General features: G+C 42.9%; 1 protein-coding gene across 4 annotated transcripts in view; it reads left to right on the top strand.

Moving 5' to 3' along the window:
- BBOX1 (gamma-butyrobetaine hydroxylase 1) overlaps positions 1–22,125 on the top strand; it is a 198,349-nt gene that overhangs the window by 64,246 nt on the left and 111,978 nt on the right. For all 4 annotated transcript variants that reach the window (XM_073604546.1, XM_073604543.1, XM_073604545.1 and 1 more), the window contains exon 3: positions 13,483–13,597. In XM_073604546.1, the coding sequence (XP_073460647.1) occupies positions 13,483–13,597 (115 nt within the window). The remainder of the gene's footprint in view (positions 1–13,482; positions 13,598–22,125) is intronic.

The raw sequence follows: 22,125 nt of genomic DNA, 5'->3' as shown, positions 1-22,125 counted from the left end.
GCTCGCAGGGAATGGAGCCTGGCACAGAGAGGCTTCGGAACAGGACACAGCCCGCGGACACTGCGGGGGACATCGCAGGATCCCGGGGACAAGGTAAGTAAGGAGGCACCAGGATCCTGCGATGCAATCCCGAGTGTGGCTCGGGGTTACCGCTAATGGTCCTGAATTTTAACCCCGAGCCACACTCGGGAAAACCGCCAGGGAGGTTAACGCATACCTGTCGGCCAGGAGGGCCAGCAGGTGGCTGAAAAAACAACCCTAGAACATGGCGTCTGTCCCATAAATACCCCCTTCCCAGAATGCAACTCGGAGGACCACCTCCACCGAACGTGCCTCCGGGACAGAGGAGCATCTATACACTTCGACACGCTTCCAACACCGACCAATGGTAACAGCGACACCCACCGGTCAGCATGGAAGCACACACAACGTCAGCCAAGCTGGAACAGAGGCGAACTTTTAACCTTCCTAACACGCAATTTACTAAATTTACCTAATCTGCGTTAGATTGTAAATCTACCAGCGCTATATGTAATGAACATAAACATAAAGTCAATGAATAAGTGGATAGGTGAGGAATATAATGTCCCACTACATGTAAATATGGATATAATCCAGAAGAAGATGGTGTTCCGACAGTTGGCAGAAGGTTAAATCCGCAGAGAAAAGACACATCAACCAGATGAAGAAATCATGGGAAGGGTGGTGTACAGCCCTGTAACCTGACTTTTCTATGGTACAGTTAGTGATACATCTGGTCACTTATCTGCTTTTATCTGCACTTGATCTCATTCAGATGGTATGTGGAAAGAAAAAATAGGCCTCCACATGGTGCAGATAAAAAAGGGGTGTTTTTTATTTCTAAAAAAACTTTACAATAAAAGCGTGATCACAATAAGATAAAAAGGAAGAGTGGGCAACATGGAGGATGATAAATTAGGACTAATTTATCATCCTCCATGTTGCCCACTCTTCTTTTTTATCTTATTGTGATCACGCTTTTATTGTAAAGTTTTTTTAGAAATAAAAAAAGAAACCCTTTTTATCTGCACCATGTGGAGGCCTATTTTTTCTTTCCACATACCATCTGAATGAGATCAAGTGCTCACTCCAGCTCTACGAGAGATGCCTTTGCCTTTCTGATCCGTATCCTGGTTACCCACTGCGAGGACCTACCTGGCGGCCCCCGGAGATCCACGCAGAGTCCAGCTCAGACGGTTCGAGTGCTGGGACATCCTTCCCTATGCTCTGGGCGGCACACTGCTCACCTGATTCCCTGTCGCTGACAAGGGAGTCCACAGGATCTGGTAATGCCCCGTACACACGGTCGGACTTTGTTCGGACATTCCAACAACAAAATCCTAGGTTTTTTTCCGACGGATGTTGGCTCAAACTTGTCTTGCATACACACGGTCACACAAAGTTGTCGGAAATTCCGATCATTCTGAACACAGTGACGTAAAACATGTACGTCGGGACTATAAACGGGGCAGTGGCCAATAGCTTTCATCTCTTTATTTATTCTGAGCATGTGTGGCACTTTGTCCATCGGATTTGTGTACACACGATCGGAATTTCCAACAACGGATTTTGTTGTCAGAAAATTTTATATCCTGCTCTCAAACTTTGTGTGTCGGAAAATCCGATGGAAAATGTGTGATGGAGCCCACACACGGTCGGAATTTCTGACAACAAGGTCCTATCACACATTTTCCGTCGGAAAATCCGACTGTGTGTATGGGGCATTAGAGTTTTCTACACACCACCCTTCCCATGATTTCTTCATCTGGTTGATGTGTCTTTTTTCTGCGGATTTAACCTTCTGCCAACTGTCGGAACACCATCTTCTTCTGGATTATATCCATATTTCCATGTAGTGGGACATTATATTCCTCACCTATCCACGTATTCATTGACTTTATGTTTATTACATGTTATTTGGTTGATGATTCACCAATACTTTTTTGGATTGAAGCACAATTGAGGAATACTCTTTGTACTTTGATTATATACACATTTATTATACGCTACATTTTTCTATTTTATGTGATAGACCAACACAAAGTGGCACATACTTGTGAAGTGGAAGGAAAATAATAAACGGTTTTCAAAATATTTTTACAAATAAATATGTGAAAAGTGTGGCGTGCGTTTGTATTCAGCCCCCCTTAGTTAATACTTTGTAGAACCCCCTTTCACTGCAATTACAGCTGCAAGTCTTTTTGAGGATGTCTCTAACAGTTTTGCACATCTAGAGAGTGATATTTTTGCCCAATCTTCTTTGTAAAATAGCTCAAGCTCTGTCAGATTGGATGGAGAGAGTCTGTGAACAGCAATTTTCAAGTCTTGCCACAGATTCTCAATTGGATTTAGGTCTGGACTATGTTGCAAAGAATTGGCTATGCTTAAAGCTGAACTCTAGGCAGAAATCTGGAAAAAATGTTTTACCGTTTTCGAATTTTTATTTATGTCCATCCAGTCCTGAGCTTTACATCACAACCTTAAAGAAGTACAGCCCTGTAACCTGACTTTTCTATGATACAGTTAGTGATACATCTGGTCACTTATCTGCTTTTAGCCTTTGACTGGGTGGGGGAAGCAGAAGACTAATGTGGTCATTCCTCTCCTCACTCTGCTCTCTCCTCCTATAAGTACGTTCCTTATCAGCACACGTGTATACTGTGTATACCTGGATGAAATAACAGAAGAAGGGTGCACCAGCCTTTTGCATTACCTAAAGTACCATTAAGAACAGGCCCTTTCTGGCACTTTTTGTTTACATAGTTAGTCAGGTTGAAAAAAAAAGACACAATTCCATCTAGTTCAACCAAAAAAAAAAATACAATCCCATATACATAATCCTTCACCCACAGTTGATCCAGAGGAAGGCGAAAAAACCCCAGCAAAGCAGGATCCAATTTGCTACAGCAGGGGACAAAATTCCTTCCTGATCCCCAGAGAGGCAATCGGATTTTCCCTGGATCAACTTTACCTATAAAGGTTAGTACCCAGTTATATTATGTACATTTGGGAAAGAATCCAGTCCTTTTTTAACTGCTTCCAGACCACCGCACACTGATGTACGTCGGCAGAATGACACGGGTGCACAAAATGGCGTACCTGTACGTCCTTTTGTAATCCCAGGATAACGGGCGCATGCCACCACGCACCACGGGAGCGTGTCCACGGGTCCCGCGGACTCGGTGTCCGTCAGTGGCCCGCGATCACAATGAGGAGAGGCCGAATGGGGAAATGCCTATGTAAACAAGGCATTTCCCTGTTCTGCCTAGTGACATGACAGGGATCTACTGCGCCCTGTCATTGGGAGCAGTGATTTCTCTCATGTCCTAGGTAGCCCATCCTACCTACAGTTGGTACATGCTGAAGGAACACATTTAACCCCTTGATCGCCCCCTAGTGTAAACCCCTTCCCTGCCAGTGACATTTATACAGTAATCAGTGGTTACTTTTATCTCTGATCACTGTATAAGTATCAATGTTCCCAAAATAGTGTTAAAAGTGTCGAATCTGTCCGCCGCAATGACGCAGTAACGATAAAAATCACAGATCACCGTCTTTACTAATAGAAAAAAATTATAATAAAAATTCCATAAATCTATCCCCTATTTTGTAGACGCTATAACTTTTGCGCAAACCAATCAACATACACTTATTCCAATTTTTTTTACCAAAAACATGTAGAAGAATACATATCGGCCTAAACTGAGAAAGAAATTTGTTTTTTTATATATTTTTTGTGGATATTTATTATAGCAAAACGTAAAAAATATTGCTTTTTTTACAAAATTGCTTTTATGTTTATAGCGCAAAAAATAAAAAACGCAGAGGTGATCAAATACCACAAAAAGAAAGCTATATTTGTGGGGAAAAAAAGGATGTAAATATTGTTTGGGTACAACATTGTACGACCGCGCAATTGTCAGTTAAACAAACGCAGTGTCGAATCGCAAAAAATGCTCTGGTCATTAAGGGGGTAAAATCTTCCGGGGCTGAAGTGGTTAAAGCAATCTACTGAGCTGGCCAGAACCACCTTCGGAGGGAGTCTATTCCACATTTTCACAGCTCTTACTGTGAAGAAACCTTTCCGTATTTGGAGACAAAATCTTTTTTCCTCTAAACGTAGAGTGCCCCCTTGTCCTCTGTGACCTTAAAGTGAATAACTCAACACCAAGTTCACTATATGGATCACTTATGTATTTGTACATGTTGATCATATTCCCCCTTAATCTCTTCTCAAGAGGTAATAGATTCAGTTCCTCTAATCTTTCCTTATAGCTGAGCTCCTCCGTGCCCTCTTATCAGTTTGGTTGCCCTTCTCTGCACTTTCTCCAGTTCCCCGATATCCTTTGAGAGAACTGGTGCCCAAAACTGAGCTGTATATTCCAGATGAGGTCTTACTAATGATCTGTACAGGGGCAAAATGATATCTCTCTCTCTGGAGTAAATGTAACAATCAGTAATTTTTGCTAGAAAGTATCTTAGAACCCACAAACATTATATACATCTTTTTTTAAAGCAGAGGCCCCAGAGAATAAATTGATGGGTGTTGTATTTTTTAATGTCACACAGTATTTGTGCAGCAGTTTTCCAAGTGCATTTTTTGGGGGAAAAAATACACTTTTTGAATTTTAATGCAAAAAACACAATACATAACCCAATTGTTTGGGAATATATAAAAAATTATGTTATGCTGAGTAAATAAATACCAAACATGTCACGCTTTAAAACGATAAAACGGCGACAAATGATGTAGATTACTATTCATAGGCGATGCTTTAAAAGCCTTTACAGGTTACCACTTTAGATTTACGCAATGGTCTGGTGCTAGAATTACTGCCCATGATTTGATGTTCGTGGTGATACCTCACATGTGTGGGATGAACAATGTCTGTATGCATGCGGGACCAACAGGTATGTTCGCCTGCACAGGCGCACAAGCACAGGGGGAATGGGGCATTTACATTTTTTTTTTACTGTTGCTTTATAGCACTTTAATTGCTGTCACAAGGAATATAAACATCCCTTGTGACAGCAATCACCATGTTACAGGTACTCTTTTTGGAGAGATCTGGGGTCTATAAGCCCATATGCCCTTAAAAGCATTTGATCACACCCAGACAGGTGTGATCAAATGCTTTTCATTTTTAAAAATGGCATTGTTTACATCCGGGTAGACAGCCCGTTGAAGCCACGGAAGGCGGCTGGAGTTGGGAACGTCCCCTCCCACTGCTTATAAAAGCAATCCAGCAGCTAGTTAGGCCCTAGGATTGCTTTTACAAAATCTGACCGTCAGCTCTAAAAAATGGTACCAGGATGATGCCTGCAGCTGCAGGCATGATTCTGGTATAACCACTTGAAGTCTAGCGATGTACCGGTACATTGCTGGTCATCAAGTGATTAAATATATAAAACACAATGCAATATACTCACAAACTCAGTTGGGTATATGGCTTAAATGCATAAAGCGATAAAGCAATAAAGCCCTTGGGTATCGGGCTTAAATACATAACAGGAAACAAGCTCCAACAAAAGACTCAAATCACAATTCTAGGTAGATATGAGTAACATCACAAAGCAAAATGAAATGCTAGCGCTTTTTGAGGGGTATACCCTCTACGTCAGAGCTCTGGGTTTGTGAGTATATTGTATTGTGTTTTATATGATTACATAATTGATACATTGGCACAAGGCTGGTGCCCCCTGTTTTTTCATTCCGTTTCTAGGATCCCCCATATTTTAAGAGGGCAACAAGCCTGAGGTGCACCCAGATTACCACGCATTGTTTAATTCCATATGTTTATTAATTTTGCAAAGGAATACATTGTACAATTAGAACGGTACGTCGTGCAACGACGTCAAAGTGCTTTAACAAGGTGTGAATAGTTTTTGCTCACAGTATACATGTGTAACCAGTTATGAACAAGTTGCAATTTTCCTAAAAGTCTTACGTTACTACCGTTAATAGCCCTCTTTACTGGTGTGGCACCCCAACTGGGAACATTAGTGCCACACCAGTGCAGAGCGCCGGTGTACAAATCTTATAAAACTGAGTTTATCTAAAATTACTTAAACAGAACCTTTGTGAATTAACGTTGGGAGACTATCCAATATTGCTCGGTCAAGAAAGAGTATTGTGTAACCAAGTGATTATGTGAGGGATGCAGTGTTAGTCCAATCTTTCCAAGGTTGCCAGTAAGTGTGTATTTTTGTTGTGTGGCCCGCGTGGGCTGCTGATGTGATCTCGTAGCTGAAGTGTAGGGCAACTATGTCTACTACTTGGGTTAGTGTTGGATGGCTATCTGACTTCCATTGTCTTGCCAGGTTGAGTCTCGTTGCCAGGAGTATGTGTGTATTTACATGTCTGAAGGAGTATGGGATGTCTTCAATAGTGAGGTTTAAGATTGCCAGTGCTGGTGAGGGGGGGGTTTTGATTCGGGTTATCGTTGAGATCTGTCAGAAGACCTTTTCCCAGTATGTCTGGAGGGAAGGGCATGACCAGAAAACATGAAGCAGGTCCCCTGGAGAAGATTTACATCTCCAACATATGTGGGGGGTTCGGGGATCAAAGGATGATAGTTTGGCTGGGGTTATATACCAACGCAAGGAAATTTTTTGCGTGAGCTCCCAAAACCACGCATTGTTGACGCTAGCAAGGAAGCCTGTTTACATTTTGTTTTTCATCTATATTGATACTACATTGTTACACTCAGAGTCGGTTCACACTGAGGCAGCACGACTTGCAGTGCGACTGCCTCAGGCGTCTTGAGCACGACTGCAGCAGCGACTTGCAAAACGACTTCTATATAGAAGTCAATGCTCGCCTCAAGTCGCCCCCAAAGTAGTACAGGAACCTTTTTCTAAGTCAGAACAACTTGCGTCGTTCCGATTAGAATGGTTCCAATGTACAGAACGGGACGCGACTTGTCAGGTGGCTAAGTCGCCTGACAAATCATCCCAGTGTGAACCGGCTCTTACGCTCAGAAGAGTTGGTTTTGGTGTGTGAACTTGCTCTGCATACCTGTTGAAGTTGAGCTTTCAAATCACTCTATAAAAGCTGCCCTCACTAGAGATGTGCACAACAACAAAAAATTGTTTCGTTGTTTGGATTCATTCATTAAATGAATTATTTTGTTTTGTTATATTCATTATGTTAGCATGATTCGTTTGCAGAATTCATTTTGTATATTCGGATTAATTTTGAATATTAAAATTTGTTTTGTATATTCGTTGTTCTGAATTGTTTCCTATTTAAGAAGCTATTTTGGAAGATTGGCTATATTCGTTTTAACGTGTTAATTCGTTATTCCGGGAGATTACTTATGTACTTTGTTTAAATCGGATGGCGGTGGATCCATCAGAATCTCCGAATCATAACATAGCAAACAGAGCAAAATTAATTTTGGATTCATTAGTTATATAATGATTCAGAGATTCTGATGGATCTGCCTCCATCCAACCCAAACACAATCAGTACGAATGATTATTCTATTTCACTTGTATACCTTACTGTATTTATTGCTAAATGTTTCCATTTCATATATAGTGCATTTTTTTAAACAATGAAAAATGTTAATGCACCATAAAAAAGAAAGGGATCTGAATCGATTCGGATCATTCATTGTGTCGTTACGTTATTTCGGATCTGAATGAAATAAATTAATTTAGTTGTTTTGTTAAAATGTATTTCAGTTTTGTTGAAATTCGTTACTATTGTGATTTACTGTAAAGATTCAGATACCCCTAAATCTTCAAATAAGTAATGGAAATAATGGCAGTCTTGAACCCTAACCAGAACTTAGAGATACCTTTTTTCTTTACAGAAATTACACATTAAATTATATGTTTTTTTATAAATACAATTTACTGGCCATAATTGTTTTTACTTGCATGCTCTTTTATAATGTTTCCATTTTCACCAAAAGGACATTTTTTTTGTTGAACTTATTTCTAATAATTTAAATAAACATTGATATTCCTGGAATTTAATTTGTAGGGCTCTTGCACATGAGCATTTTATATCCAGGAGCTTAAATCCATATACATTATCTCACAAAAGTGAGTACACCCCTCACATTTTTGTAAATATTTTATTATGTGACAAAACTGAAGAAATGACACTTTGCTACAATGTAAAGTAGTGAGTGTACAGCTTGTATAACAGTGTAAATTTGCTGCCCCCTCAAAATAACTCAACACACAGCCATTAATGTCTAAACCGCTGGCAACAAAAGTGAATACACCCCTAAGTGAAAATGTCCAAATTGGGCCCAAAGTGTCAATATTTTGTGTGGCCACCATTATTTTTCAGCACTGCCTTAACCCCTTTGGGCATGGAGTTCACCAGAGCTTCACAGGTTGTCACTGGAGTCCTCTTCCATTCCTCCATGATGACATCACGGAGCTGGGGAATGTTAGAGACCTTGCACTCCTCCACCTTTTGTTTGAGGATGCCCCACAGATGCTCAATAGGGTTTAGGTCTGGAGACATGCTTGTCCAGTCCATCACCTTTACCCTCAGCTTCTTTAGCAAGGCAGTAGTCGTCCTGGAGGTGTGTTTGGGGTCTCTATGTTGGAATACTGCCCTGCGGCCCAGTCCCAGAAGGGAGGGGATCATGCTCTGCTTCAGTATGTCACAGTACATGTTGGCATTCATGGTTCCCTCAATAAACTGTAGCTCCCCAGTGCCGGCAGCACTCATGCAGCCCAAGACCATGACACTCCCACCACCATGCTTGACTGTAGGCAAGACACACTTGTCTTTGTACTCCTCACCTTGCCGCCTCATAGCGCTTGACACCATATGAACCAAATAAATTTATCTTGGTCTCATCAGACCACAGGACATGGTTCCAGTAATTCATGTCCTTAGTCTGCTTGTCTTCAGCAAACTGTTTGCGGGCTTTCTTGTGCATCATCTTTAGAAGAGGCTTCCTTCTGGGACAACAGCCATGCAGACCAATTTGATACAGTGTGCGGCGTATGGTCTGAGCACTGACAGGCTGTCCCCGCACCCCTTCAACCTCGGCAGGCAATGCTGGCAGCACTCATACGTCTATTTCCCAAAGACAACCTCTGGATATGAAGCTGAGCACGTACAGTCAACTTCTTTGGTCGACCATGGCGAGGCCTGTTCTAAGTGCATCCTGTCCTGTTAATCCGCTGTATGGTCTGCCCACCGTGTTGCAGCTCAGTTTCAGTGTCTTGGCAATCTACTTATAGCCTAGGCCATCTTTATGTAGAGCAACAATTCTTCATTCAGTTATACAAGCTGTACACTCACTACTTTACATTGTAGCAAAATGTCATTTCTTCAGTGTTGTCACATGAAAATATATAATAAAATATTTACAAAAATGTGAGGGGTGTACTCATTTTTGTGAGATACTGTATATGAATGTTTACATTCAGAACTGCATATCCTGTCATTCGTTTGTACAAGCAGCTTTATACAACACCTTTGGTTCTTGGGTGCCAAAATGCAGCCGTATTTTAAAGCAGGACTCCGGGCAAAAAATGTTTCCATGTCTCTGTTGCTGATCTCCTACCTGCACCAACTCTGGCATCCATGCTCTTCTGAGCTCTGTAGTTCCTCTGCAATCTGCCTGTTCCCTTGACGATGTCTTTGTGAGACGAAACGTATGTCAGATGGTTGACGCGCTGACGTCATCGCAGTATATCCCGTACCTTGTCCTGAACGGGTGTCCATTAGCCGGCCGGCTGCAGTATTTTTATATGCTTTTATCTCTGGTTCACATGTAAGTGCAATCTTTATTTACATTAAATCTTGGTCTCAAGGATTTTACACTATGGAGAGCCGTTGTTTTATTTTATTTCTGGGTCCTGCCTATTGAATGTCGGGTCGGATTGAGCTGCCTTGTTTGGGTCCTGGTCCCTCATTGAAAGCCGTGGTGTGAGTCCTGGTCCTTCATTTGAAAGCCGTGGTGTGACGTTTCCTGTATTGACCATCAGGTTGCTGTAGAAGCTTACTAAAGCTTGCCATCTGGTAAGCGTTTAATACACACGGTGGTGGATTCCCTCGCATGCTGGTGTTTTGTGATTGAATATTTTTATCCGTACATCTTTGGCTTGGACTCTTTTCTCCCTTCTATCTGGACTGATTATCCATTTACTTACGTTTTTTCACTATTTGGATTTATTTTCCATTTACTTACAATTTTTCATTATTTGGACTTATTTTTACCTCCCCTTTTTTTGTGACCTACACTGTGTTTCACATATGTTATTTTTTGAATCCTTCAGGGCTTTTTTGTTTACATATATATTATTTTATATGTTTGTTCACTGATTTTTAGCGCTGTTCACGTTTTATATTAGTTCCTCTGCAATAGCCTGCTGAACTTGCTGAAAAAATTTTATTGCCTGCTGACATCCTGTTTGTAAGACCGCTGGCTTCTATCCCTCTCCTATGCTCAGCCAGCGGTCTGACACTCCCACTTGCAGTTCAATCCACAACGAGCAGGGAGTTCTATTTCCTGTAGTGGGCAGAAGGGTCTCACAGCCCCTCAGTCTGTGCTGCCCATGGAGGTGGTGTCCTCTTTCTCCTCCCTCCACCTCCTCTGGTCCCTGCCAGTCTCCGCCCCTCCACTCCCCCCCCCCGCCGCCCACCCGTTATCTCCATGCATAGCCTGATAGTTATCAGATGACCGGATGACTCAGCATGGATCTCTGGCTATGTATGTGAGAACACTGATTACTGTAATTTCCCGCTGGCATTGTGATTGACAGCGCACTGTGCCAATCCGGCGGGAGATTATAGTGAATGGTGTTGGAGCAGCTGGCCTGCTCTTTGAGCCTGCGCCACTCACCTGGCCTCTCCACGGCCGCCCGGCTGCCAGTTAAGCTCGGTTATCGGTGCCAGGGGGTGGAAACATGAAGGGGGAGGAGCTAGAGGAGACACCTTCAGCCTCTCTGCGGCCGCCCGTATAGGTCAGCCCTACGAAGGGGGGAGGAGCTAGAGCAGACACCTACTGCAGACACCTTGGAGCCCGATGAGAGAGAACGTGAGTGCGGCCCCCCTGTAACCTGGATAGGAGGAGCAGTGGGGGCGGCTGCATATAGAAGAATCATTCTCTCCATCTTTCTCCTGCAGTCTCTGAATGCCTACGAGAGGGAGAGGAGAAGCAGGCATTCTGAGACTGCAGGAGGAAGATGGAGAGAATTATTCTTCTATATGCAGCTGCCCCCACTGCTCCTCCCATCCTGCTTCTTTCTGCTGCCCCCCGGTGCTCTCCACCCCACCCATACTCTTTGCCCCCTCAGGCTCTCCACCTTCCCCCATGCTCTTTGCCTCTCCCCCAGTGCTCTCCTGCCCCCCCAGTGCTCTCCACCTCCCTCCATGCTCTCCACCTTGGCCCATGCTCTCCAGCCCCCCCAGTGCTCTCCACCTCCCCCCATGCTTTCCAGCCCCCCCAGTGCTCTCCACCTCCCTCCATGCTCTCTGTTTCCCCCCTGTGCTCTCCACCTCCCCCCATGCTCTCCGCTTCCCCACTGTGCTCTCCACCTTCCCCCATGCTCTTCACCTCTCCCCCAGTGCTCTCCTGCCCCCCCAGTGCTCTCCACCTCCCTCCATGCTCTCCACCTCCCCCCATGCTCTCCAGCCACCCCCAGTGCTCTCCACCTCCCCCCATGCTTTCCACCTTCCCCCATGCTCTCCTGCCCCCCCAGTGCTCTCCACCTCCCTCCATGCTCTCCACCTTCCCCCATGCTCTCCAGCCCCCCCAGTGCTCTCCACCTCCCTCCATGCTCTCTGTTTCCCCCCTGTGCTCTCCACCTCCCCCCATGCTCTCCGCTGGCCCCTGTGCTCTCCACCTCCCTCCATGACCTCCGCTTGATTATCTCCAGTTGTGGCTGGAGGGGAGAGAACAGACATGCTTTACATTTATAAGGGGCTGTAACCTATCATACCGTGTGTTATGTATGGCTTGCTGGCTGTAGAATGAGGGGTGTGCTTTATGTTGAAGTGGGCTTGTTCACATTTACATGAACAAGCCTAGTGTACCTCACACATTCATTATAATTTGCAAATCATGATGGGAAATGTAGTCTGTATATGCTTGTATTCATGGGCCCTTTTAGAAACAGTTTTCTTTTCTTTTTTTTTTTTTTTTTACAAATAAAATTCTTTATTTGAGAAGAGCATGAGTTACACATTGACAGCAAATATACATCAAGGTATATGATATTATATGTATTACATGAAACATATAAAGATAGAGGTAAGTTCCAACATGGGAATTGAGCCAACAAAAGGAGAAACCAGCATGTTGACTGGTGAGTCCTATATATGACACAAAGAATTACAATGCTATCTGGTCTACATAGCACTAGCACTGGTCTACATAGCAGTAACACTGGTCTACATAACACTAATGCCCCGTACACACGGTCGGACTTTGTTCGGACATTCCGACAACAAAATCCTAGGATTTTTTCCGACGGATGTTGGCTCAAACTTGTCTTGCATACACACGGTCACACAAAGTTGTCGGAAAATCCGATCGTTCTAAACGCGGTGACGTAAAACACGTACGTCGGGACTATAAACGGGGCAGTGGCCAATAGCTTTCATCTCTTTATTTATTCTGAGCATGCGTGGCACTTTGTCCGTCGGATTTGTGTACACACGATCGGAATTTCCGACAACGGATTTTGTTGTCGGAAAATTTTATCTCCTGCTCTCCAACTTTGTGTGTCGGAAAATCCGATGGAAAATGTCCGATGGAGCCCACACACAGTCGGAATTTCCGACAACACGCTCCGATCGGACATTTTCCATCGGAAAATCCGACCGTGTGTACGGGGCATCACACTGGTCTACATAGCACATACAGTAGCACTGATTAGCACTATCAGGCTCATCACACATGGAGGTTTTTTCCAGCCATTTATCCCATACTTTACCATATTTGGCAGGACAACCTCTATGAGCGTACAACAATTTCTTGTAGGGTAGCGCAGCATTAACTGTGGCCATCCATTCTCGGACAGTGGGGGGGGGTAACGCCCTAAGCCAATGCCCAGGCGATTAACAGCCTGGCCGTGAATAGTGATTCTTGTAGAATTATATGATGAAATTTATCATTCTCAGGGTCCGGGAACATACCCAGATACATTGCTTGGGACAAAGCGTAAGAGGAGATCCCATTTCATCATGCATGAATTTCACCACTTGGGACCAATATCCCTGGATAGCAGGGCACAGGACCAGATTAAATGAAAAAAAGGTACCCCTGAGCTCCTCACATCTGGGACTAAGTGGGCTGTAGTTGGCACAATATTTGGCCATACGTAGAGGGGTCAGATAAGATCTGCACAATATATACAGTTGGGTGAGATGGATTGTTTTCTTTTGTAAATTCATTCTGTTTTGTTATATACACTTTTTAAAGTGTGTTAATTTTGAAAAGACTTCATTCCCCTTGGTTGTCTTCCTCTTTCCAGGTGATCATTACTTGGCCAGATGAGCACCAGAGTGAGTTTGATGCCGAATGGCTGAAGAAGAGGTGTTTTTCAAAGGAAGCACGAGCAGATATGCAAGAGGAACTGTTTTTAGCAGGTATGTGAAAGCAAATTGTTTATAAGCTAATGCCTGGACTGAGGTATGGGCAAACAAGCCACGTCATTTTATAATTTACTGCACACAGCATACTTCCCAAATTTAGAATGTGAGAAAGAGGGGCACCTCAGCTTGGTAATGATTTGTGGTTCAAAATAGGATAAGCCTACTTGCAGTATACACCGCACATATGCCACAGTCCTTGTATCCACAATACTCTCTTTAATTTATTGTGTCAGAAGTGAAAGTCTCACAGACACACCACAAAACAAAAGTTCCTTTTCTAAAAAAAAATTAAACTCTTCCAATCCATTACAGATGCTTTTATGCTCATTGAATATACACATTGAGATAACAATTTGCTTAAGCATACATTGAAACAGAGATTCAATAAAAACCGATGGGGACCGCTTAACAACCATCAACTGTTGAGATGATAAAAAAAACACCCCGGTATTGTGTATGTTATGTACAGCACAACTTACAGCAGGAACTACATTACCCATGAGGCATTGCAAGGCTGGCAGTTACAATTACTCCCAGAGGCATGATAGTTGCCTACGCCTGACTTACAGAGTGTAGCAGTTAGGGCTATGTAATGCACTATATAGCATATAGAGTACAGAAACCAGCAGTATGTGGGGTGGTGCAGCGTGGTGCAGCAACAGTAAATACTCAGAGTCCAATTGCAGGAACAGAACTTGTATTAAAATTAAAGTTTGGTAATTCACAACAGGCCTGACCGGGAACACTCACAGAATGCAACAGCGATGTGTAGCAGAGCAAGTCTTGGGTGTGCCGACAGCGCATGTCTTGAGGGGCTGAATGCAGCCGGCAAGTCCGTGCCCAAATGGGGAGGTGTCCAGGAAGGATGACATGTCCTTATTCTTTCCCTACTCATCTGAAACCTCTCCTTGCCGCTAATCACTGTCTGTGTCAGATGGGTGACCTGACCCTACATTACCCACACAAGAAATGCACATCAAGCCTGGGAGCCAAATTTGCACGACCCCCCCATCAACACAGACAGTGCTGACAGGGGAATCAGCAATTGTCTTCTCCCGGCAGGGGAGGCAATGTACTTACTTTTCTTGCAGCCTGTGTGATGAAACAGGCCCCCCTGCCCCAGGATAAGACAGTGATTATTGCTAGCAGCTATAGCAGCCACTATTGATAGTCACAAAAGAATCCAGCAGGTTGGTTGTACCCAAGTTATTATTATTATTATTATACAGGTTTTATACATTGGGGACGGAAAGTATTCAGACCCCCTTACATTTTTCACTCTTTGATATTGCAGCCATTTGCTAAAATCATTTAAGGTCATTTTTTTTCCTCATTAATGTACACACAGCACCCCATATTGACAGAAAAACACAGAATTGTTGACATTTTTGCAGATTTATTAAAAAAGAAAAACTGAAATATCACATGGTCCTAAGTATTCAGACCCTTTGCTGTGACACTCATATATTTAACTCAGGTGTTGTCCATTACTTCTGATCATCCTTGAAATGGTTCTACACCTTCATTTGAGTCCAGCTGTGGATTAGGAAAGCCACACACCTGTCTATAGTATTATTATACAGGATTTATATAGCGCCGACAGTTTACGCAGCACTTTACAACATTAGGGCAGACAGTACAAGTACAATACAATTCAATACAGGAGGAATCAGAGAGCCCTGCTCGTTAGAGCTTACAATCTAAAAAGGAAGGGTCAATTGATACAAAAGGTAATAGCTGTGGGGGGATGAGCTGATGGAGGAAGTAAAACCATCTTAGTTAGAAGCAGGATAGGCTTCTTTAAAGAGAAGGGTTTTCAGGGATCGTCTAAAGATGGATAGATTAGGGGACAGTTGGACAGATTGGGGTAGGGCGTTCCAAAGCTTGGGAGAAGCTCTGGAGAAATCCTGGAGGCAAGCATGGGAGGAGGTGACAAGGGAGAGAGCAGGAGGTCTTGGGAGGACCAAAGAGAGCAGCTTGGTTGGTATTTTGGGACTAGGTTAGTGATGTAGCTGGGGGATCAATCGATCAACTTGGTACATTCAACCTAACCCATAACGGTTCAAATCTTGGCCGGTTCCTGCTGCACTGGCCGAGATTCGAACCGTGTATGGCCAGCCTAACATAGATATCAGTAGGTTAAATATGACATTTGAATGTCACCTTTAATAGTCAAAGAAAGGCATTCTAGTGGATGATAGGGTGATATTGCCCACCATCATTTTTTAACCAACAATCACCATAACTTTATGTCAAGGCTTGTACAGTACATGTTGTGATTCTTTCAATAAGTTTTAAAATGCTGCCTGCAAAAATAAGTACTGTTCCAGTGCTCTCCAACACTTGATTATGAATTAAAGTGACCTTGACACCACAGGGTCACTTGCACAAAATGCACATTCTATAATAGAAAAGGCAATGTACTTACCTTTCTGGCAGCTTGTGTGATCAAACACCACCATTTTGCTTCTCCCTGGCCATTACAGGTATTTGACACTTCAGTTGGACCGAATACCTGAACACCCCCCCCCCCCCCAAAAGCTGTGGTTCCACCTGCTGACTCATATGTACTGTATTGATGTACATGTGGACAAGAGCAACCACAGTATGTTGTGGGGGAGCAGCTATTCTATACATCCACAAGTATAAAATTACTTGTAGGGGCCCAGGGAGAAACAAGACAGTTGACTTTAGCACAACGGCCACCAGAAAGGTAAGTATATTACCTCTATTTTTTTTTTGAAGCGATGCTCAGAAAAAGTCATACAGCTTGTGTTGATTAAAGAAAAATCCCAGGTATAAATATTTTATACATAGGTATATTGGTCCAACTTGGACCAATATAACTATGCACATCCCACACCTGGCCAATGCCCCCTGGAAGCTGGAAATTCCTGAAGTAGACACCGCTACTCCAATGATCTCCACCTGCCTCCGGGTCCTGTGATGCCTTGCTGTATTGTGGTCAGCCACTAGGCACAGACGCCATTCAGATAACGTTTTGCATTTTCTGAATGAATTCAAAGTGTTCTCTGATTGGACAAGGTGGAGAGGCAGGATGGTGATGTCACATTTTGGCTGTCATCTCACTTTAACGTAAAGTGAGTAATCTTTCTTTTTCCCAATTGCAGTATTTGATGGATGGTGTTAGCTTTTCACTGATTGCTTTAATTTACTGTCTAGGATTGCTTTTTAGGAAATAAATAAATTAGATTTTGAGCTGTTTAAACTGTCATCTGTTAGTCTCACGTCTGGATTTTTATTAGGCTGCAACCAAAGGTCACCTTTTGTATTAGGTTTCTAATGTGGAATGTATATATGAAATTACCCATTTAACAGTGCATTTTATGATTCTGCAAATGTTGTAAACTTAATGATAATTAATGTTACATTTTCACATCTCCCCCCTGAGAAGCACCTAAGTATCTGTTGTTTTTCTTAGCTGACACCATGGATCTTATACCCTAGATATATGAGGATGACGTGTGAGCAAAAGTTTTGTTAGCCTATAAACAATTTATAGATCCGCATCAAAATGTCTAATGGACTAACCTTTTTAAAGGATGTTAAACTTAGCACAGCCATTACTAATAAAGTACATACATTCTCTAGACATAAACTGATCCCTGGAGGAAGGTGTCAATCATATTTTATAATGGTTTGTAATTAAAGGGGATGCATAGTGTTCTGCCTACATGTTCTTTATGATTTTATTATGATGTTTATTATGTACAAATCATAATATATATATAATTTATTTTATTTTTTTATTAGAAAATATTGCATAAATGTATTATTTGTAGCCAGTAGGCAGTGCTCCTTTTCCTTGTTAACCAGGCTATCTCTAGCTGCTTTGTTGAAAAAAAAAATAGTTTACTGAGCTTTATGAAGCTTTATGATTGTTATAAGCACCCGATGCAATGGGGGAGATTTACTAAAACTGGAGCACTCAGAATCTGGTGCAGCTGTGCATGGTAGCCAATTAGCTTCTTACTTCAGCTTGTTCAATTTGTAAGAAAATGGTGGTTGACTAAACAAACAATAATATGGACATTAAGAAATAATATCAATATTTTTAACCCGTGTAGCAAGGTCTCCGGCCTTGTGCAGTCTAATGAGAACCTCTAAGGCCAAAGATAGCTGACATCCTTCAAAATGTAGTGGGTTGTGAGGCATAGTGGGTGCAAAGATGGTGGAAGTCATTGGGTGCCAGACACTTCTTGGATGTAAAAGAGGTTTTATTTCTTTTGACAGTCCTTTTTGCATTTTTGGGAGAAAGAGGGTTAGGGCCAGGACACCTTTAAGTAGTTATAAATCCAATTGGCAGTCTCCGAAACTTCAATAGGAGGACAGCCGTGCAGGGAAAGGCCCCAGCAAGGCACCACTTCTGCACATGTAGGAATGCTGTCTCCTATGGCAACAGTCCTTTAACAGTTCCTAACTCAAATGTAACAGTTCTTTCAGCTCCACTACAACTGCCTCTTGTAGTTCTTCAACACTGAGCTCCCGGTCTCTCACTAGACCCACCGATTCGCTGACTCTGAATCCCTTGAGTTCCTCCAAGGTTGGCAGTGGTATCTCCCTCAAGCGTCACCCACGCTTCTCTGATGGGTCCCTAGCTTGGCACTCCAGATACTTCTCAAGCTTCACCCCTGCTAACCGGCGAGGTACCTGGCTTGACTCCCAAGTCTGTCCTGCAAGTATCTCCTCTGCAGGTTGGGTCCCTGACTTGATCACCCCCTGAAGTTTCCCAATTCTCCACCGTGTCCAGTCGGTGAGAATATGGTTCTGGTACTTTCTTCAGTTTCTCACTGTGGTCCCTGGTAAAGGTGGTTGGTCCCTTTCTGGTGAAAGCTTCCCTTCTACCTCTGACCACTGACAGGTTCTCCGGCTGACAGAACCGTCACTTTTGGTTGGACTGCAAGCCTCAGTCCCAACCCTGTGCTGCCCTCTTACTTCTGGATAGGCCCTCACACAGCCTGGCAGCCAGATGCCCCCGGGATAGGCCTAATCTCCGCCCTATCAGCCTGGGACGTACGACACACGTCCACCCAGACAGCCATCCAGGTGGCACAGAACAGCAATCACCTGACCTCACCCGAATATATAGGTTCTCCCAGCAGGCCAAGGGATTCAAGAAAACCCTTGCCCATTGGCTGAGATACCCCATACATCCATAACCTGACCTTGGGTTGCCCTTCTCATATCTAGTACCACCAAGTTCCTGCTCACCTAGTGGTAGAAGAGAAAAGTGCAACAAGGCCAAAATTAGGGAGAAATCAATAGATCTCTATCAATCTACCAAGATGACTACTCTTGGCAAGTAAATTTGTGAGGAGCTCCATGACTAAACCCCAGGGTGCTACATCCTCTACCACTTTTCACTTACAAATTAAGCTTTTGACAAAAAAACCTGGAAACTGATTGGTTTCTGTGCAGAGCTACACCAGATTTTGCACAATCCAGTTTCAGTAATTCTTCCCCAATAAATGGAACATAAAGTATATAAGAACCCTAACTATAAACTCTTATTTGCTCCCTTTCGGTCTGGTAAATAGACAACTGAAAGTGTTTTTTTGTTATATCTGTTTAAAAAAGCAACTAAACGCCTGTTGATCCCACCAGAAATCCTGTGAGTTAATAACTTCCTCTACACTTTGCCTGTGCTGAACTGTAATCAGTTAGCATTGTTTCCAGCTTTCTTGGTGGTCTACAGAACAATTCCCTCAAGTTATCGAGGTGGGGAGAGGAAGGGTCACAAAACAATGTTATTAGCTTTCCCGGCTATTTTATTTGAACTACAAAATCCATCCTCCCTATATAATGGGGATGAAAGAAGGGAAAGTGTTTGTAGTCTGAATCAGGAGAGCAGCCTAGGCAAATGAGCCTTGTCACCCTAGTACAGGGATTAATAAAGAAAAAGAATAAACAAAATAAAAAAGACTAAGAAAGTAGGCATCACATCTAAGGACTGGTAAATTGCAATATATAACATTTTTCTTCTTTGGGTTCGATACGCTTTAATGTACAGAATTGGTTAAAGCAACAATTGACATCATCTCTGGTATGTTTTAGGAAGCGAACAGTATGACAAAAAGAATACAGATGTTAAAAATCAACTGTCTGCTTTTAGGGGTCAGCATGTAGACATGACCATCATGTCTTCATACTTAAATGTTTTTAGCATTAGAAATGCTTCTGCTTCACCAGAATCCAGAAGTAACATACACACATGTGACCAAGTTTAGAACACAGATGTCAGACGTCAGACCTGTAAAAGACTCAGGAGGCCCCCCTAGTGATTTATCTCTCCACTTTGTAGGTGGTCTTCTGAGTCCCTGTTTACTGCTGTTACCCTCAGCACTCAATGAATGAAACATAAATTATTATTTTTAAAATCAGACAGCTAATTACCCAGTTTTATTTCATAACTATTTTCAATTTTTCTGCTGACGCATTTATAATTCCTTACATTCAGTATTTAGATTTGCTCGTCCAGTGTGAATGCCCCGCAGTTGAAGTCAAACAGGTGACACATGCATTTCCCAGTTCAGCAATTCAGCTTCCTTGGTCACCTCTCTGCTTCCAGCCTATTCCTTGTACAATAAATCAAGTAAAACAATAAACTCATAAGTATTCAACAGTGTATTTAGCTGTTTGCCTGAAGTTCCAGGCTTTTTCTGGCACTTTTTGATTACAAGTTTAAATCAGTATTTTTTGCTAGAAAATACATTTGTACATTGTACATTTTATTTAGCAGAGACCCTAGGGAATAAAATGGCGACTGTTGCACTTTTTTTTATGTCACACGGTTTTTGCACAGCAGTTTTGCAACACTTTAATGAATAAAAATAAAAACACAATATATACCCCAACATTTTTGTAAAATGTGAAAGATGAGGTTGCCCCAAGTAAATAGATACCTAACATATCACGCTTAAAAATTGTGCACGCTCCTGGAATGGCGACAAACTAAGGTATTTAAAAATCTACATAGGCAAAGCTTTAACATTTTTTACAGTTTACCTGTTTAGAGTTACAGAGGAGGTCTAGCACTAGAATTGTTGCTTTTTCGTTCTAATATTCACAGCGATACCTTACATGTGTGGTGCGAATACTGTTTACATATGCGTGCACGACTTATGTATGCGTTCACTTCTTGCGAGCGAGCACTAAAGCTAGGTTCACACCTAAACCTGCCACGGATCGCACAGCAATGCTGTCCGTCCCTGTTCTCTGTTTCAGAATCTTTGCCTGAATTCCGTCCTGAAATGGAGGCAAAGACGCACAGCGTTTCTGTGCAGTGCGCTCTGCAGCCACCCCGGAGACATGTGAACCGACTCCATAGAGAGTCATATTCTCCTGCTATGCAAATTGGATGTGGAGAACCCGCATCCAATTCGCATAGGTGTGCAAAAAAAAAGAGAGAATCGCCCTGGGACTTTGAATGAGGTGGTCACATTTAGCCACTGAGTAACAAGAGTAATAGCAGTGTATATGTTTATTAAAATTAATGTACATACATAGATAATATAGCATATTGGCTCAGCCTCAGCTATTCGCATAGATGTGAACCCAGCCTTAAGGGATGGGGGTGCTTAAAATGTTTTGTAAACATCCCTTGTAATAGAAATAAGGATGACAGGTCCTCTTTATGGAGAAATCTGGGGTCAGAAAGACCCCAAATTTCTCCTTTACCTTTAAAAGCAAAAGATCACAAAAAAATGACAAAAAATTGATATTTTGCCTTACGAAAAAAAAAAATTGTTTACTTCCAGCCTGAACTGGAAGTGAAGTCATGATGCTGCTCCAGTCCTCCAGGACATAGAGGTGATCAAAGAGGATCTACTCTTTATTTGCTTCTTGGACTACCCGGCTGCACCGCTGGATCGTTCCTCAGGCTTGCTGGTTTGAACGGTAAGCTTGAGATGATTTGATGATTTGCCAAGAGTCATTGAATTCTGGGCTGTTCCTGAAGCCAGCACCGCTCTCCTAGCCTTCTTGTGGCCACCCAGCAGGGCTGTTCCTGGATCCCACGGCTGCCCAGTCAGCCTCTTCGCAGCTGCCCATTCAGTTCACGGCATGGCTGGGGGGCGGAGACTAGAGGTCAGCTGACTGGTGAGCAATGTGAAGTGGAAGGGGCTGGAGGAGACCCTATCTCCTGATTTCAGCATAGGTGTCACTGCTACGAGACACCACAAAGTCGGAGACACAGTGAATAACACTACCTGTGATTAGAGTTGTCATAAAAAGTCTCCACTACAGTTCTCAGATCAGCAGATGACCTTGATCAAGAGCACCTAAGTTGGCTGATCAGAACTCCCCCCAGCACTGCCACTGATCCCAACTCTCCGCCAGCACTGCCACTCATCCCACCACCAAGGAGTAAGAGAAGGCATACAAATAGAGAATACATGGAAGGGAGAGGAAAAGAAGGGGAAGAACAAAGAAAAAGGGAGAGAAAGAACAAGAAAGACAGCTAGAGAGAGGGATGGGGATAAAAAAACAAACAAGAAATTAGG

This window comes from Aquarana catesbeiana, linkage group LG11 (assembly GCF_042186555.1).
Source record: "Aquarana catesbeiana isolate 2022-GZ linkage group LG11, ASM4218655v1, whole genome shotgun sequence".
NCBI classification, from domain to species: domain Eukaryota; kingdom Metazoa; phylum Chordata; class Amphibia; order Anura; family Ranidae; genus Aquarana; species Aquarana catesbeiana.
The sequence above is the reverse complement of the archived record's forward strand: the minus strand, read 5'-3'. Positions and strand labels throughout refer to the sequence as shown.